Source organism: Ranitomeya variabilis, chromosome 1 (genome assembly GCF_051348905.1).
Source record: "Ranitomeya variabilis isolate aRanVar5 chromosome 1, aRanVar5.hap1, whole genome shotgun sequence".
Taxonomy (NCBI): Eukaryota; Metazoa; Chordata; class Amphibia; order Anura; family Dendrobatidae; genus Ranitomeya; species Ranitomeya variabilis.
This window is the reverse complement of record NC_135232.1, coordinates 304870765-304890971: the sequence shown is the minus strand read 5'-3', so window position 1 is coordinate 304890971 and position 20207 is coordinate 304870765. Positions and strand designations below refer to the sequence as shown.

Genomic DNA, 20207 nt, shown 5'->3' with positions numbered 1-20207 from the left:
CCGGGAATCTCCAAAGTTGGGCAACATGTAAGTGGCCCGAGGTCCAACCCATAACAATTAAGAGCCCGCTTATAATATAATAGGGGAGGAAGAAGGGGGGGGGTTAGGGGGGAAAGGTAAGGGGGGAAGGTGGGGGGGGGGAGGAGGGGGAGAGAGGTGGGGGATTAGGGAGGGGGGGAAGGTGGGTGGAAGGTAGAGGGAGGAGGTGGGGGGGGAGATAGAGGGGGGAGGTGGGGGGGGAGGAGGGGGGGAGAGGTGGGGGGGAGGAGGGGGGGAGAGGTGGGGGGTAGGGGAGGGGAGGGGGAGGTGGGGAATAGGGGAGGAGGGGGGAGGTAAGGGGGGAGAGGTGGGGGGTAGGGGGGAGGAAGGGTAGGGGAGAGGGGGGAGAGCAAGTAATAATTCAGGCTCGTCGTAATAAACATGGAACCGAAATGGTGCACTTAAAATAGAGGAACAGTAAGACTATCTCAAATTAGTAATTGCAACTCTAGGCAACAGAGTGGTAAAGGAAAACTATATCTTAGTGATCAAGGGTTCTAAAGAGACAGTCAGGTAATTTGAGAACGTTGGCTCCTAGTTCTAGGAACGGTCTGCCATTCTTTGATCGGTCGAGGTATTCTTTGAGGTTGTGGGGGAAGGGAATCAAGGAAGGATATTCCCGCTTGCTCGAGGATCTTTTTTCCTTCTTCTAACGAACGACATATGTGTAGTTCATTGCCATGGGTGAAAGATAGGGAAAAAGGAAAACCCCAACGATATTTGACTTGAGCCGATTGCAAGGCTAAAGTGACTGGTCTGAGAGCTCTCCTGCGAAAAAGCGTGGCCGGTGAAATGTCTGAAAAGAGGCGTACAGCATCAGGAAGACCAGGCAAAGTGGAGAGTGGTCTTGCAGCGTTCAAAATGAGGTCCCTGGACTCCTCAAATTGCATTTTAAGGACCACATCTCGAGGGATCGTAGGGGACCGTGGCTTACCCAGAGCTCTATGAACCCTGGTAATGTGTAGTGAAGAAGGGTCCATATCTGGTAGTAATGCCGTAAACAGGGAGGCAATTGTCTCCTTTAGATTTACAAAAGATTCTGGAAGACCCCGTATTCTAATATTTCCCCTGCGGGACCTGTTTTCAAGATCTTCATTCCTCAGCTCCAGTTCTGTGATACGGTCCGCATGGTGTTTCAGGGTCTCCTGATCTGCCTCCAGGGCCTCCGCCGTGACCTCCATCTTGTCTTCCAGGCTTGCTGTGCGCTGAGTTATGTCCTGTAGCTGGGAGGATATGGCTTGCATAGCGGAGTGGAGCTCGGTACGGAAGGTGTCCTGGAGGGTTTTTAAAAGCGTTGCGGTGGAGACCACCGCTTCATCTCCGATGGTAGGAGCGTCTTCACCTGCTCCCTCACTGATCTGTGGGGACGGGGCGGGAGTGGAAACAGGCGCGGCGGCCATTTTGCCTGCACCGCTGCCCGCCAGGAGCTCAGAGATCGGGCGGCTCACCGGCTGTCCAGCACCAATTTTTTTGGGCATTATAGTTCTCGGGAGTCTCCGGTACAAGGGGGTCTCGATCGCTATAAAATATCTCCGGTTCCGGTGCTTAGAGAGGGTATATGTGGACGTCGGGCTGCGGAGCTTAGCAGAGCACGTCCAGCCCCATCAAAGCCCGCGCATGCGCCCCGTGTTGTCTCCATTTTTGAATCCCTGTATAAGGTTTGGTACATGCCTGGGGGCTTTGCACCCTTATTGTAGTTTTTGTGCTGCTCTTATCTTTTCTTGTTTAGATAGATAGATAGATATGAGATAGATAGATAGATAGATAGATAGATAGATAGATAGATAGATAGATAGATAGATACCAACTGCATATTGGTGGCTAAAACATTGATTATTTTATTTGTATATTTATTTATTTTATTTTCCAAACATTCTCTGCATCCCCTCCAGCGATTTCGTGGGGAAGGCCGCTGTCTGGGCTAAAAGGGCTGCAGATAACATATTACAGCTGGAGGGAAAGCTGACTTGCAATAATTAATGGTGCTTCTGGTAATAGGATTTCCCAGCCCCGAGGTGCCTTTTTACATAAGATATTGGCTGGAGAGTTATGATTTATAGAGCTCTGATCCTAAAGAGAATCTGTGAGGACTCATGCTAGTAGGAAATTCATCAGCAGTGGCGAGGGTAGACAGAAGCAAAGGGCTAGAAAACTGGCAAGTCAGGGAGGAGAAAAATGGAAAGACCAGAAGGTATAGAGAAAATGCGAGAGTGTTGTATTGATCAATAGCTAGAACTGAAGTCAAAGGTTAATAGAAATCTTGCAAACATTCCGTTCTCATCATTGTAGAAGATAATTGTTGGTCTCCAGACTCCCTCCAGTGGAAAGACCATGAATTCTCAGCTGAAGCACTACAAGTCTTACTCATTTACACAATTTTCTTTATTCAGGCAATTAAACCATTCCTAGTTGGGACTTGAAGTTCTGGAGTTCAGACAGACTTATTGAACTTCCACCACAAACGATCATTATCAGTGGCCCCGCCAACTGTTCCAACTTGCCCTCCTTTTGCAAGCGCTGGATGTGTCCCGAATAAACTGCAGCAAGTGCAGCTCCACAGGCAGCTTCCACCAACATCAGCTCATCCTCTGTAAGAGATAGAGAGGGGGGAGTGAGGAAAGAAGAACCCCAAAAAGAGAAAATGTTACACAATGAGTGATAATAACATAAATGAGGGAACAAAAGCAAATGCAAAGTAAGTAATATCTTGTCATCACAAATTATTCACCAAATATTCATCATATTGGTGAGCTGTATGTGATTTTCATAAACCCATAGACTTGTATGGGGAATTGTTTTCCGTGATTTGGATCAAAAACAAACATGTCTCACTGTTTTTTGCAAACCAACTGGAAAAAAAGAGAAAATCACAGACAGGTGAATAGCCCCATAGACTGTGATGGGTAAATGTTCTATCTGTAAAATACACGGATAGAACACATACAGTATGTGACTGACGGACATCTGGATGGTGCCTAAGGGTACATGCCCACGATCAGGAAGAGCAGTGTTTTGGACACCGCTCACCTGTGCTGCCTCCAAAACGTGGAAAAAGTTGGATGAGATTTATAGAAATCCCATGTCCACTGTGCTTCTATTTAAAGCTGCTGAAACTCACCCACGCTGTGGGTTTTCGAGCTGCAGCATGTTAATTATCTGCTGCGTCCAAAACGCTGCTATTTCCTAATCGTGGGCACATAGCCTTAAATATATGAGAAAAGACAACACATGATTTAGGCGGCATTCGCACGTTCAGTATTTGATCAGTATTTTACCTCAGTATTTGTAAGACAAAACCAGGAGTGGGTGATAAATACAGAAGTGGTGATGGGTTTCTAATATACTTTTCCTCAGATTTTTCCACTCCTGGCTTTGGCTTACAAATACTGAGGTAAAATACTAACCAAATACTGAACATATGAACATGGTCTGAAAGGTATTGTCCAGGTTTGGCACAAAAATCTGCAGTCTCTCTTGTGAATCCACACAGTGCATGCTGTCAGGATTCTCCAATGCTGACACCAGTGGTCATGTGACAGCAAGTATGTTATATGCATACTCGCTGCCACAATCCAACTAATCGTGTGTGGCCTCACTCAATCTAAGTGTGTTGAGTGAGGCCCAACCTTTTATTTTTTTGGGACAGCTCATCAAAAAATAACAAGCGGACCATATTTTTTATGGACACATTGGAAAACCATAATAAATCATTATGATTATAAGAGATACATGTCTACAATCCATCATTCTGGTAAGAAGACATCAGCTGCATTCACTGTAAAATTATGATAATTACAGTCATTATAATCTGTATAAGTTTCTTCTGCCTCAAAAATATAATGGACTCCTCAAATATTTTTAACGAACAGCGCAAAAAAGTGCTGGAGAGTCTGTGAAAGTCTAGTTGGAATGTGGCCAAAAGTATGCATATCATATACTTGCAGTCACATGACCGCCCAGTCTCACTGCCTGCACCACAAAATCTTGAATGCATACACTATCCGCGATGTGAGGATTCACAAGTCTGCAGTCACATAGAGTTACTGAAGACTTTCATGCCAACTTGGACAACCCCATTAATAGTTATTAGATCGACTGTTGTTTGACACTTGTTTAATTTTAATGAGGAAATAGGATGGGAATGCAGATAAATAGTTTTGAAGAAGCAGAAATTAAAATGATTACTTAGTTTAAAGGTGAAGTGAGACTAATATGAAGATGACAAATGACATGCCAGAGGTTAAAGGCAGAAGGAGAAGTCCTTTTGGTACGACAAATGCTTTGATTTATATACGAGGATGAGTCAAAAATTGCTTGCACTCCTCTGTGAAATTTATTTCTATTACCGTAGTTTAAAAAAAAGACAAATACATAATTTAACATAATTTCCCTGCTTTTCAATGCAGTTTGTCTATCATCAACAAGCTTTCATATTCCCTCATTGAAAAATAATTTATGCTGAAAACAGAGCCACAAATTCACCACTGCCTTCACCTCTTCATCAAATGTTAATTTTCATCCTCTTGGGGCTTTTTTTCAGTAGATATAATCCACTGTCACTCGACTTTCCAATAGAATCAGTACACATGCACGCTCAACACTGTCATCAGTTTTGGACTGGCATCCAGCTCCTTAATCAGGGCTCACACTTTTGCAACTTTCCTTGAACTTCTTTATCCATTGATACACACAAGGAGATTCACTCGAAAGAGGCCCTGCAGTAACTCTGGCTAGAACCAAGCTATCTCAAATAAATATAGGAGCTTAGAACAAGCCAGGATACCCCTGTGTTGGAGTGATGAGCAAATTATAAGTGTGGCAAACATTATTTCTCACCCCAAAGTCACAAATGAATGGACATAACATGTTCAAACCTGCACAGCAGATACTGGGAAGACGGCGACCTCATATAGAAAGTGCAGCCGAAAGAAGTTTTAATATATACGGAGAGCAGAATATTTTTGACTCAACCTCATATTTTTAGCAATGTCTTACCATACAAATGTGGCACCCCAGGAGTCCAGATGCCACAGTGGCAATGCCTCCCTCACAGGGGGTAATGCCATGCCTGGAAGCAAGAAGGGATCCCCTTAACAGGTAACACTAGCATGCAACACTTTCCTGACTCCAGACCAGAAGAGGGAGCTCTAAACCCAGTTACAGGGGAGCTTCTCTGATAAGTTCTGGTCTGGAGGTGGGGTTAGTCAGTTAGTCAGAGACAGTGAAGGAAGAGGAAGCAAGTGAGGAAAAGCTGGGCATAGGAGCTGTGATTGAGCTCACCCCAGGACTGAGCGCAACAGACCGGACACCGTAGTCCATGGTTGTGTGGGAACTGCATGCCCCACAACGGAATCCAGAGAACAGGAGATTGCAGGTCTCCTGGCCACATCTGATGCCCAAATGCACAGCAGCATACTAGAGAGCCCGGAGTCACCACGAGGGAGTGACATCAGGAAAAGGCTTGAGCTGCCTGCCATTTGGGTAGTGTTCCACCAAAAGGATAGACTGAGAGAGGGACTTAAAGAGAACTTAAGGCATCAAGAACCTAAAAAAAGTGCAGTAGGGAGGCTTCCAACCCCACCTGGCTAGGGGATTCTGAACTGCTTCCAGGTTGCTCAGATTTCCAATACCACCTGTTCCTGTGCTCCGGACTGAACCTACAATTAAAGGTAAAGAAACTACAGTCCCTGTGTCCTCCAATCATTCCTGCACCCCAACTTCCACAACCCCTGATAGACTGTTCTGGTTGCCCTGGGGCGCCACTCCACCTGTGGGGAGCAGGACCATCCTAGCCGCATCACCATCGGCCCCAGCGGTCCCTTTAAGCAGCGTCGGCCATCTATAGCCTAATATCAAAGGTTGCATCACAAACAATTCCCTACAAACATTCCCTCATCCCTTTTATGGCGCGTGCAGGGCCACGGACCGGGTCACTGCTGCCGTGACCACCCCTGAACCATCCGACCCGGTTCCGAGTACCCCACGGCCCTAGCGGGTGTTGCACAAACACAAGTGCAAAAACAAGTGCAATAAAGCGGGTCTCAAGAAGATAACAATTACCCCTATGACCTATTAAAGGGCTTTTACAGAATTTTTTTTCTAAACTCACAAACATGCACATTTTAGAAATAACAAAAAATTACCTTTGCTTACCCCCTGCCGCTCCAGCGTTGCCTCTTCACTGCTGCCCCCATGCCCCTGGTCTATGTTGACATGATGGCAGCATTGACACCATGACAACAACATCTGACAGATGTTACATTTCCTTGTTAAGGACGCCGCTCTATTATCCATAGTAGGAAACCACTGGTCAACACAATGCAATACAACAAAAAAAGCCATGTTTTGGATACTGCTACCAATGTGAACCTAGTGATGCATAGGGGAAAAAAATGCAATTGGGTTTAGGGAGAACATAGCATAGACATAGCTACAGGGGCTTCCTAAAAATACTTAATATTTATTCCATGTATCACCAATCTTAGTACTATATGCTCCATTCTGCCCCTATTGTGTTGCTTGAAGGTCCAGGGCTTCTGTTAATCATGCGTGACTTGAAGGACTGGTGTTTTCTCATGAGGCAGAGGTGCATAGGTTGTCCTTAAGCACCAGAGTCTATATATTGAATATAGAGTGTTAAAGGCCCCATACACAGTATATTTTATAGCTGACAGCTGAACGATCATTTGGCCGACAGCTATTTTGCACAAATTACACATACACAGGGACATACAACTCAGTTAAGCTTTCAAGGGTTCTCTGTTATCTAAGAAGTATCATTTCTCCTTGTGGACATTGACATGCTAAGCATGCCGAGATGAGGAGACTTAAAGCTGCAATTCTCCTCTGGGAAATATGCTAATTATGCAAATTGTCTCTTCAGAGAGGAAGAGAACTAGAACTCTCATGCCACCTAATGGAAGTAGCAATCCTACAAGTCAATGTTGACACTTTAACGAGCCTTGTCACATGACTAAGGATATTAGCCAAACCAGAATCTCAGTTTGCAGACACTGTGTTTCAGGGTACTGCCCCTCGTCAGTGCAAAGTGGAGATCTGGTTTGGCTGTCTGAGAGGTGTCTGACCGATATCCAAGAAGTATAATTTCTCCATGCGGAGATTGATATGCTAAGCATGCCGAGATGAGGAGACTTAAAGCCGCAATGTAAAAGACCACTGCCAGACTCCTCTGGCAGTGATTTATCTCCAAAGAATAATAGGATCAGCTGTTGGACTTCGGGGGATGTTGGAGGCCATCATACATTAGATAGTCAGCTGATATCAGTGGCTTCGGCTGTCTTTAGTCTATGTGTATGGGGGCTTTGAAACAGAGAGGACAAGCTGTTTCCACCTACCTAAGAACATCTCCACTGCCGCCAAGGCATCTTTATCATCCACAGTCACTGAGATGACTTTGTATTTTTTTGCACACTCCAGTGCTCTGTCACATACTGTTTTCGCACCTAGACACTTTGCAATGCTGTAAGAGACAGGCATGTTAAACATTATTACAAGGAAAATAATAGAGACCACTACACAAACCTATGGACAAGGGAGCGCAGCTGACTGCCTCCAACCTAGTCATGTGTGAGTGTCTGGGATAAAGGGACAGTTCTCACTTCAGAAGTGTCAGATTGTCACAGTTAATTGGACAGTCCAATCTGGTTGCTAGCAAGGAGCTGTCAGGAACAAACTGGGTCTTAATAACCCTAGTAAATTGCAGCTTGAAGAGGGGCTGTAATTACAGATACTTTTCTTCTCAATGACAGACAGGTGAGTTTGCTATTCTATGCTTAGTGTCCATTTGGTCAGTGGAATGAGAATTAAACTAAAATACTACAAATCACAATTATTTTCTTGTATCACCAGAGTGTACCCATCAGTAAGAATCCATTTCTGGTACATGCCCCATTGACTGTTATTATTCTTTTGTCTTGCGTTTTATATATTACACCTTATCTGGAAAAAATGATGACTACACGCTTCTCTAAATATAGCAATCAATAAAACAGAAGTTTTGTGAAAAAAAATCTTTGCCATGACCCCTTCTGGATTATAGTACATAAAGGCCCTGGTCACCTTCCTTCCTCATCTATCCTTAAGGCTCAGTTCACACTCATCTTCCTCTTTTTTAAGGCTCTGTTTTTATTCATTTTCCTCTTTTTTATTTCTCCAACTGTGAATTACTTGGTAGAAAAAGTGTTTTCCCAAATTTCTTCTAGTTATTACCCAACAAATATATGGCTGGGTAAAATGCAACAAGTATAAAATAATTGGCTGCTGGATTTTCCATCTATCCAAAATAAATTACCGTAAATACAGAAAAATAAATGCAATTTACCTATTAAAACGGAGTTGGTCATTTCTTGGGAGATGTGTTATATCAATATTCCGTTACCTTACAATTTTCCAGATCTCTGCTTTCTATCCCTAATAATATCCCACCTTGTAATGTCAGGTAATGACACTGGTCTCCCCGCCTGAAGGGCTGCATTTAGGCAATGAGCACCCACTGTTTCCATGGCAATAATGGGCACATCAGACCAGCCCACCTTGACAATTCCTTCAACCAACCCAGCCAAAAGGCCTCCACCTCCAACTGCAACCACAAGAGCTCCTGGTTTTTGATTGCCAAGAGAAGACTTTAGTTCCAAAATAAGACTGGAGTGACCTTCCCTGGAAGAAAGTAGAAAACAAAACTAAAAATGTTAAATTATTTGTTTTGGAGCCTTTTTTCTTTCTAGGCAGCTTAAAGCAAGACGATGGCAGCCTAGAGAATGTCTTCTTCTAGGATATAATACCAATATAATGTCTATGGAGTTACTGCTGAGAGTCGGAGAATATTGGACTGCTCCATTTCAAGTGTACTCACCATACCAGAGGGTGATTGAATGGGGAGATATATACAGAGCCTGGTGCCTCAGTCAAGCGATGGGCGTATGCATCAGCATCATCCCAAACCTGTTGGAGAATCACACATACAATATGTCCAAATTATTTTTATTGATTTTTTTAGGGACCACATCACATTTGAAGTCACTTTGAGGGGTCTATATGATAGAAGATACCTAAAAATGACACCATTCTAAAAACTGCACCCCTCAAGGTGCTCAAAACCACATTCAAGAAGTTTATTAACCCTTCAGGTGCTTCTCAGGAATATTTGGAATATGCAAAAAAAATGAACATTTACATTTTTTCTCCAATTTTTTTATTTTGACAACGATAACAGGAACAAATGGACCCCAAAATTTGTTGTGCATTTTCTCCTGAGTACACCGATACCCCATATGATTGAGAAAACCACTGTTTGGGCGCACCACATGGCTTGGAAGGGGAGGAGCGCCATTTGACTTTTTAAATAAAAAATTTGCTACAACAGTTGGCAAACGACATGTCGCGTTTAGAGAGCCTCTGATGTGCCTAAACAGTGAAAATCCCACACAATTGACACAATTTTGGAAACTAGACCCCTCAGGGAACTGATCTAGATGTGTGGTGAGCACATGAAACCCTCAGGTGCTTCATAGAAGTTTATATCATTGAGCTGTAAAAATTTAAAAAAAAATCAAACTTTCCCCACAAATGTTTTTACTACAAAATGTTGCATTTTCATAACAGGATAAATTGCACCATACAATTTGTTGTGCAATTTCTCCTGAGTATGCTGATACCCCATATGTGGGAGAAAACTACTGTTTGGGCGCATGGCAGGGCTCGGAAGGGAAGCAGCAACATTTGACTTTTTGAATGTAAAATTTACTGGAATCATTAGCGTACGTCATGTCCTATTTGGAGAGCCCCTGATGTGCCTATACAGTGGAAAACCCACACAAGTGACCCCATATTGGAAAATAGACCCCTCAAGGAATGCATTTAGATGCACGGTAAGCACCTTGAACCCCCAGGTGCTGCACAGAAGTTTATAACGTTGAGCCATGAAAATAATAAAAATCACATTTTCCTCACAAAAATGTTGTTTTAGCCCCAAGTTTTTATTTTTTCTAAGGGCTAATAGGATTTTTTTTACAACAAACTGAGGTCAATTTTTTCCTGAGTGCACCAATACCCTACATGTAATAGTGAAATATTTTTCACAAAGTTCAGAAGGCAAGGAGCGCCAGATTTTACTGTTATGGTTTGCAGGTGCCATGACCCTCTAGGAGAGCCCATGAGGTGCCGGAACAGCAGAACCCCCCCACACACACACACACACACACTATAAGTGACCCCATTTTACAAACTACAACTCTCAATGAATTTATCTAGAGGTGCAGTGATCATATTAACACCACAGGTGTGTCACAGAATTTTATACCATTGAGCAGTGAAGAAAAAATAACTACCGTACATTTCTACCAACAAAATTTAGTTTTAGCCCCAAATTTTACATTTTCACACAAGAAGTGGGTAAAAATGGCACCAAAATTTGTCCCACAATTTCTACTTAACATGGCAATAACCCATATGTAGCTGTACCGCACTACTTAGCCATACGGAGAGACTCGGGAGGAACGGAGCGCTATTTGCCTCTTGGAACACAGATTTTCCTAGAAGAGTTTGCGGACTCCACATACAGAGCCCCTAATTGCTAGAAGAGCAGAATCCCCCCTCAAGTGACCCCATTTTGGAAATTATACCCCTTTGGAAATTTATCTACAGGTGTAGTGCTGATTTTTACTCCATGGGTATTTTCCAGAAACAAGCAGCAATGAATGTTGGCAAGTGAAAATTGCAAACTGCTGCTGTAGTGACCAGTACGTTATGCCCAGCTTGTGCTTCTGAAGGCATGCACCCGTAAGTTAAACGGGCTCTCATCGCTTCAGAAATCCCAAACGTAGACACAATATGCGGTTTAGGTACACTGTGGCGCTCAAAAGGGAGGGGAACATTTGGATTTGGGAGCGCAGAATTTGCTGAATTTCTTTTGGCGGGTGAGGAGCCATTTCGCTTTTCCAGAGCCTTTGTACTACCAGTAACGTGGATGCCCCCTATATTTCCGTTAACAGATGACAGACCTGAGTGAGAACTTTTTGTGGATTGAGATGAAGCTTTTATTGGGAACATTTTACAAAACATTTGGGCTCACATTTATCCGGCGCTCTACGCTGACCACTTACGTTGGAGTTTCCATCTAAATCTCTGAGTGACGTGATCCAGATGAAACCCCTGAGGGATCTATTCACTATAATGAGACAGCAGAATTACTCTGGACTCCGTCTGGCCTCTGTTTAGCGTTGTCCTTCTTTTCAGAAGTGCATAAAACTGTGACCGATGGCACTTTTATGCACACCTAAAAAGATGGATAACGCTGATCACATCCCAGACGGCGTCCACAGTTCCTCCATCTGTCTCATTATAGGGAATCTTCTGCCAGAGGTTCTGTCTGAATCACGTATTTCAGAGATTTACACGGAAACCCCAGTGTAAGGGCTCAACACACAGATGCAGGATAAATGTGCGCTGAGCCTTACTGCAATCTTTGGGAGGCAGAATGAAAAAATGAACAGTTGTTGAAGAATTGGTTTTATTTTTTACGCCACTCCTCTTGTGGTATAAGTGATTAGATGACTTTACTCTTCGGATTGGTGCGATTACAGCGATACCACATTTATATCGAATTTTTATGTTTGGCTGCTGTCACACACTAATAGACGCTTTTTATTGCAAAAAATAGTTTTTGCATCATCACATTTTGAGAACTATAACACAGGTCAACAAAAAAAAAATTTTTTTCTGGGGTCCAAAATATTTTAATGAATTTGGGGTATTTTTGGGGTGCTGATTCTGAATATGCTATCAGTTTTGCCAGATTGGCTCAAGTTTTTGAGATTTTTGGTATCTTATTTATAGCACTTGTTGGTAAATGCGACGCATCATCTCATTAATTTCTTTGGATTAGTACTTTAACTGAGCAGTTCTCAATATAGTTTTGTGTTAATTAGTGTTCTAAAAGTTTGTTCATAGCTTGATTTTTGCACTAACTTTATGTTGGTGTCTGTTTTCCAGTGAAAAGCATGAACTCATCAAGAAGAAGTTGTCTTAACGATCCAGACTCATTCTGTTACATTTGTGGTGAATACACACTGCCAAAACATAGAAGAAACATAACAGACTTCGTAAAAAAAAGTGTATTTTGCCTATTTTGGGGTTATGCTTGGGGACCAAGACAAGTTTTGGGCACCACACATAGTGTGCAAAGCATGTATCGAATTATTACGAAAATGGAGCAAAGGACAAAGAAAAAGCTTCAAATTTGGTGTTCCAATGGTGTGGAGAGAGCCAAAAAATCATCATGATGACTGTTATTTCTGTGCAGTGCAAGTGCAAGGATTCAATAAGCATAAGAAACGAAAATGGGAGTAACATGGAATCTGCAAGAAGGCCTGTCCCTCATTGTGAAGATGTGCCTGTACCTGTGTTTACCATAAATAACAGTCATCATGATGATTTTTTGGCTCTCTCCACACCATTGGAACACCAAATTTGAAGCTTTTTCTTTGTCCTTTGCTCCATTTTCGTAATAATTCGATACATGCTTTGCACACTATGTGTGGTGCCCAAAACTTGTCTTGGTCCCCAAGCATAACCCCAAAATAGGCAAAATACACTTTTTTTTACGAAGTCTGTTATGTTTCTTCTATGTTTTGGCAGTGTGTATTCACCACAAATGTAACAGAATGAGTCTGGATCGTTAAGACAACTTCTTCTTGATGAGTTCATGCTTTTCACTGGAAAACAGACAACAACATAAAGTTAGTGCAAAAATCAAGCTATGAACAAACTTTTAGAACACTAATTAAAACAAAACTATATTGAGAACTGCTCAGTTCAAGTACTAATCCAAAGAAATTAATGAGATGATGCGTCCCATTTACCAACAAGTGCTATAAATAAGATACCAAAAATCTCAAAAACTTGAGCCAATCTGGCAAAACTGATGACATATTCAGAATCAGCACCCCAAAAATACCCTAAATTCGATGAAATATCTTTGGCACCAAAAATGCTGTTGACCAGTGTAATTTTTCCATATTTTGGCCCACAAAGTCATGTGATGGCTTGTTAACGTTTATTGGTACCATTCCCGGGCACATGACATTTTTTGATCGCTTTCTATTCCGATTTTTGTGAGGCAGAACAAACAGAAAGGAGCAATTCAGGAATTTCTTTTGGGGGGGGGGGGGGTTTATGCCGTTCCACGTGTGGTAAAATTGATAAAGCAGTTTTATTCTTTGGGTCAGTACGATTACAGCGATACCTCATTTATATAGTTTTTTTATGTTTTGGCGCTTTTATACAATAAAAGCTATTTTATAGAAAAAATAATTGTTTTTGCATCGTTTTATTGCGAGAGCTATAACTTTTTTATTTTTCCACTGAAGGAGCTGTATGACAGTCTGTTTTTTGCAGGACAAAATGATGTTTTCAGCTGTGCCATTTTTTTTATATCTGTCTTTTTGATTGCGTGTTATTCCACTTTTCGTTTGGCGTTATGATGTGTGATGCCGCGATCACTAACCGGTTGGGGAATACTCGCTTAGCAATGGGATTAAGGCACATGGGCACGCTTTTTCACATGACGAGTCTTTTTGGTTTATTTTCCACTCATAAACCACTTGAGGACATGTTATATATCACAGGCTTAAAACATACTCCACAGCACTTCATAGTATGCGGCTTTAACTCGTAGTTACTAAACACACCGGACCTCTTTGTCCAGTTACCGTGGGCGACCGCACGCCGAACAGTTCATTAATGTCCATGGAAAACAACAGGCACCAACACACAACATTAGGTTGCAGCCTCTAAACATGTTGGACCTTAATTCCCATAATTCCGTTACTAGATATTTCCATATTTCCACTCGTTTTCTCACCTTTCCAGTTACCACCACTTCTGCATTCAGCTCTTTCAGTTTATGTACGATTTTTTTAGGGGTGCACTCTGGCACAATAATAGTGGCTGGCATCCCTAGTTTACTGCAGGCATATGCTGCTGCTAATCCAGCATTCCCACCTGGATGAAGAGAAATAAAAGAAGTATTGAACGAACACAGATATTTATCAATTGTTTAGAAACATGAAATATGAAAAAAATTGGTTATAAAAGGAGAATATTGTAGAACATATCACGGGTATATTACTAATCTTATTATACAGTAAGTATTTAGACATGTTAATATTGGGGTACCTGAAGAGCAGACAAATTTCTTAAATCCCTTCTTTGCCAACTGCAGAAGAAAAGAAAACTTTGAAAAGAGACATCAATGTTTCCTTGTCCAATAAATGGACATGATATATAAACTGCATGTATCTGTCTATAATACCAAACACTGGTTCATTTTGTAGTATGTTTGGTGTATATAGTGCAGGATTTCATTGTATCTCAAGTACTTATAGAGAATGTAATGTATTTAAAAAGTTTCAACATATCCTCTTGCTGTAACTAAACAGAATATTTGATCAGCAAATGACCTATTGTATAATTTAGTTTTTTGTGCTACATGTCGTTTTAAACAAAAGTTTGGCAATGCTTTTCATATTACTGTCTGTATTATAAAACAAAATAAGTAATCTTGTATTTTTCACACTGACCACTAGGGCTATTTTAGAGTCATACATCCTATCCTTATAGAATCACAAACGTTTTCTAATTATCAGAGGCAGGGTTACAATGACAGGTAACACCTCCATACACAGCTGATAACACAGCATCAACCATGCAGAATAGGTGATGTCACAACTGGCCCTGCTTACCATCCCTTTACAATGACCTTTGCATTCAATACAAAAGATAGGGTTTGAGCAGTGGCATACCGCTAATAGCAGCAGACCACACATCCACTATGTATCCAATGACTCACCCACCCATTCTGAATGCAGATACAGTTGACAGCAATGATGGACCAGGGAGCCGTCAGCTCCCTCCTCCATCATTCTCCCTATGCATTTGAGCTCTGACGTCTCAGTGCAGTGGTTGCAATGACATCACTACTTTGTGCTCATGTGCAGTGCAGGGTTTCAGACCAAATGCTGCAGAGACCAGAGCAGCAGGGAAACAAGGGAGAGGGAGGTATTTTATAGGACATTGTGGGGAATATTATCCTATTTGGAGGGCTATGTGGGGGTCATTAAAAAGTTTTCAGGGGTATGTGGGGGAACATTATACTGTTTGGAGGGCTAGTGGGAGCCATTATACTGTGTGTGCGCTATTATACAGCGTGATGAGTTGTGTTATGGTTATCATACTGTGTGGAAGGTTCTGTGGGGGCCATGATACTGTGTGGAAGGATGTATGGGTCATTATACTGTATGGAAGGTCATTATACAGTGTGGAGGGTTGGGTGGGGTCCCTCATGCCTTCATACTGTGCGTAGAGTTGTATGATGGCCATTATACTGTTTGAAGGGCTATGTGGGGGCCATGATATTGTATGGAGGGCTGTTATACTGTATAGAGGGCTACACGGGGGCCATCATGTTGTATGGAGGCTTGAGGCAGGGCCATCAAACTGTGTTGGAGTCACTGTGGAGTCATCACACTAAATTGGAATCACTGACGGTAAAATACTTTGAGGGGGCACTATACGGTAAGCAAACTGTGTGTGGAGGATACTGTGGAGGAATTCACTTGGGGGTTATCATACTATGTTTTGGGGGCACTTTTCTTGGCATCCTATTTTATAGGGGCCATGAAAAGTACTGAGAACACTAATAGCTTTAATAGGAGAAAAATTATTTTGTAAAGGCTGCAAGGTTGTGAGATATGTTCTTCTGTGTCCCTGACAAATACTATTTCTTTTTTTGTGGGAGGGGCCCAATTAGGACTTCTGGTCTGGGCCCCTTGATTTCTATGCATGCCTCTGGATCTGCATCAGCCACCACCGACCTATCTGTTCCCCATTATCCCGTAGAATGTAAGTCCGCAAGGACAGGGTCCTCTCCCCTCTGTACCAGTCTGTCATTGTAAATGTGTTTACTGTAAGCGATATCTATAACTCTGTATGTAACCTCTTTCTCATGTACAGCACCATGGAATTAATGGTGCTATATAAATAATAATAATAATAATAATAATAATAATAATAATCAGCTCAATGCTGCTAACCTACATGTGTTGTTTCATGAAACAGGAAGTCTAAAAAACCCAGTGGCCACATAGACAATTGCAAGATTTCATATTTTTATTTTAATAAAGAATGTAATATGAATAAAATAAAATACATTACCAACATTTTTTTTAAATATTTAAAATGCATTTAACAGAAAAACTTCATTTAAATAAAAGAATAATATTCCCTTTAATAAACACTTTCATTGTTTACCTCTTGTACACAAAAATTTGCCTGTGGTCATTTGATGAACATACAGAAATATAGCTTACTAGATGGTGGCCCGATTCTAACGCATCGGGTATTCTAGAATATGCATGTCCACGTAGTATATTGCCCAGCCACATAGTATATTGGCCAGACACGTAGTATATTGCCCAGTGACGTAGTATATTGCCCAGCGACGTAGTATATTGCCCAGCCACGTAGTATATTGCCCAGCCACGTAGTATATTGCCCAGTGACGTAGTATATTGCCCAGCCACGTAGTATATTGCCCACGTAGTATATTGCCCAGCCATGTAGTATATTGCCCAGCAATGTAGTATATTGCCCAGTGACGTAGTATATTGCCCAGCCACGTAGTATATTGCCCAGCCACGTGGTATATTGCCCACGTAGTATATTGCCCAGCCACATAGTATATTGCCCAGCCACGTAGTATATTGCCCAGTGACGTAGTATATTGCCCAGCCACGTAGTATATTGCCCACGTAGTATATTGCCCAGCCACGTAGTATATTGCCCAGCAATGTAGTATATTGCCCAGTGACGTAGTATATTGCCCAGCCACGTAGTATATTGCCCAGCCTCGTAGTATATTGCCCAGCCACGTAGTATATTGCCCACGTAGTATATTGCCCAGCCACGTAGTATATTGCCCAGCCACGTAGTATATTGCCCACGTAGTATATTGCCCAGCCACGTAGTATATTGCCCAGCCACGTAGTATATTGCCCACGTAGTATATTGTGTTGTTTCATGAAACAGGAAGTCTAAAAAACCCAGTGGCCACATAGACAATTGCAAGATTTCATATTTTTATTTTAATAAAGAATGTAATATGAATAAAATAAAATACATTACCAACATTTTTTTTAAATATTTAAAATGCATTTAACAGAAAAACTTCATTATATATATATATACGTAGTATATTGCCCAGCCACGTAGTATATTGCCCAGCCACGTAGTATATTGACCATGTAGTATATTGCCCAGCCACGTAGTATATTGCCCAGCCTACGTAGTATATAGCACAGCCCACGTAGTATATAGCAATGTGGGCATCATATCCCTGTTAAAAAAAAGAATTAAAATAAAAAATTGTTATATACTCACCCTCCGTCGGCCCCTCGGATCCACAACAGGCCTTTCCCGCTCGCGATGCTCTGCTAACCTTACCGCTCCATGCTGCGGTCTCGCGAGACGATGACGCTGCGGTCTCGTAAGATGATGACGTAGCGGTCTCGCGAGACCGCTACATCATCATCTCGCGAGACCGCAGCATGGAGCGGTAAGGTTACCGGAGCGTCACGAGCGGGAAAGGCCTGTTGTGGATCCGAGGGGCTGACGGAGGGTGAGTATATAATGATTTTTTATTTTTTTTATTATTTTTAACATTAGATGTTTTTACTATTGACGCTGCATAGGCTGAGTCAATAGTAAAAACTTGGTCACACAGGGTTAATAGCGGCGGTAACGGAGTGCGTTACCCGCGACATAACGCGGTCCGTTACCGCCAGCATTAACCCTGTGTGAGCGGTGACCAGAGGGGTGTATGCGGGCGCCGGGCACTGAGTGCGGGGAGTAAGGAGCGGCCATTTTCTTCCGGACTGTGCGCGTCGCTGATTGGTCGTGGCAATGGTCGTGGGCGTTTTGCCACGACCAATCAGCGACTTAGATTCCATGGCAGACAGAGGCCGCGACCAAAGAATATCCGTGACAGACAGAAGGACAGACAGAAAGACGGAAGTGACCCTTAGACAATTATATAGTAGATTATCCACCTTTTGTGTCTCCCCTTTTCCTCATAGATTGTAAGCTTGCAAGCAGGGCCCTCATTCCTCTTGGTATCTGTTTTGATCTTTGTTTTTATTGTTATGCTGTAATTTCTGTTGTCTATACAAGTCCCCTCTAAAATGTAAAGTGCTGCGGAATATTTCGGCACTATAAAAATTTCTATTATTATTATTATAAAACTAATAATTGTACTGTACTATTGCAAAACTGATTGTGGCAAAACATTGTGTTTTTTGCAAAATATCAGAATTTTGTCTCGATATTGTGGTAGTCATGCCAAAAAAAGTGTGTGAGCTATATGTGAGGCTAGGTCCCCACGGTTAGTAATGGGCAGCGCTTTGAACACAGCATATGTCTGTTGCATCCAAAGCGCTGCCGGCTTTTAAACGCAGGTGATTCCGCATGTGTTCATTGAACCATGCGGAATCACTGCGTCCAATACATTGGATGGGTGATATCTTGCGGAGACTGAGCATCTCCGCAAGATAAATAGACATGCTGCAGTCTGGAAAGATGCGCCGCATGTCCATCTCCGCAGGGAAGCTGCAGGCGTCTATGCAGGCATAGTGGACATGGAATTTCTTGAAATCACATCCACTATGCTGTAACATTTGTCCGCTGCGGATGTATGCAGCGTCCAACCCGCAGCATTTACTGATCGTGGGAACATACCCTGAATATTCCATGAACACCTTTATTTAAAAAAAAAACATATATGTTTAACTTAAAGCCTGTTTAATTTTTTTATATTTGGTATTAATGGATGTCCTCCGACAGCCAGGTATTTTTTTTTCAGTCGCTCCAGCCTTGCCTTTTCTGCCTCTTGAGCTGGACTAGTCTTGTCTCCAGCTAGAGTCCCTGGCCGTCTCTTCCCAGCACTGCTGTAGGTGATTGACATGTCTGTTCCTAGGTACACGCAAGCAAGAAACCTGTCAATCATTTGAAGTGGTACTGGGAAGATCTGGCTGCAGGCAAAGCCTGACTAGTCTTATCTCTGGCTATGGTTGCCAGCTAGCTCTTTAAAGTATGTTTTCTCCAAAACACCAAAGCAGTTTAAATTGCCTGACATTTTCCCTTTAAGCTGAGACTTAACACAAAACCACACCAGAATAAGCATCTTACAATTGTGAACCAACTCACCTTCTGACAAAAATGTCCTATACCTCGAATCTTGAAGGACCCCAATGGTTGAATGTTTTCCAATTTCATTAGGACCTGAGTACCAGCTAGTTTGGAGAGAGCTAAACTTTCCTTCAGTGGACTAACAATGTGAAAAGGGATTTCATCTTGGGGATCCATTATTTCTTGTAAAAATATGGTATCTGTTATTAGAAAAGATGCAGAACACTGTAACAATATTATGGTGCTCACTGGCTCTCATCAGGCAAAGGCTTAGTTATTTAGTCTCATTACCATGTACAGGTCCTTTTCAAAAAATTAGCATATAGTGTTAAATTTCATTATTTACCATAATGTAATGATTACAATTAAACTTTCATATATTATAGATTCATTATCCACCAACTGAAATTTGTCAGGTCTTTTATTGTTTTAATACTGATGATTTTGGCCTACAACTCCTGATAACCCAAAAAACCTGTCTCAATAAATTAGCATATCAAGAAAAGGTTCTCTAAATGACCTATTACTAGTGTTGAGCATTCCGATGCTGCAAGTATCGGGTATCGGCCGATACTTGCTGTATCGGAATTCCGATACCGGGATTCCGATACTCTTGTGGTATCGGATATCGGGTATCGCAACAACATTAATGTTAAAATGTGTAAAAGAGAGAATTAAAATAAAAAATATCGCTATCCTCACCTCTCCGACGCAGCCGGGACTTCAGCGAGGGAACCGGCAGCGTTGTTTGTTTAAAATTCGCGCTATTACTTGGTTACGTGAATTCCCGGCTTGTGATTGGTCAGGTCGGCCATGTTGCCGGGACGCGGACCAATCACAGCAAGCCGTGACGAAATTACGTCACGGCTTGCTGTGATTGGTCCGCGTCCCGGCAATATGGCCGCCCTGAC

The 20207-nt window shown here is 42.1% G+C and overlaps 1 protein-coding gene across 3 annotated transcripts in view; it reads right to left on the bottom strand.

Moving 5' to 3' along the window:
* Positions 1-1741: 1741 nt before the first annotated feature.
* SDSL (serine dehydratase like) overlaps positions 1742-20207 on the bottom strand; it is an 83931-nt gene continuing 65465 nt past the window's right edge. For 2 of the 3 annotated variants that reach the window (XM_077296410.1, XM_077296401.1), the window contains exons 3-9: positions 19315-19478; positions 14233-14272; positions 13919-14058; positions 8912-9000; positions 8485-8715; positions 7395-7519; positions 1742-2627 (exon numbers count right to left, since the gene is read on the bottom strand). In XM_077296410.1, coding sequence (XP_077152525.1) covers positions 2434-2627; positions 7395-7519; positions 8485-8715; positions 8912-9000; positions 13919-14058; positions 14233-14272; positions 19315-19473 — 978 coding nt within the window. In that variant the 5' untranslated portion in view covers positions 19474-19478 and the 3' untranslated portion in view covers positions 1742-2433. Of the gene's footprint in view, positions 2628-7394; positions 7520-8484; positions 8716-8911; positions 9001-13918; positions 14059-14232; positions 14273-19314; positions 19497-20207 lie in introns of all 3 variants that reach the window. The other variant, XM_077296419.1, reaches the window with a different exon arrangement.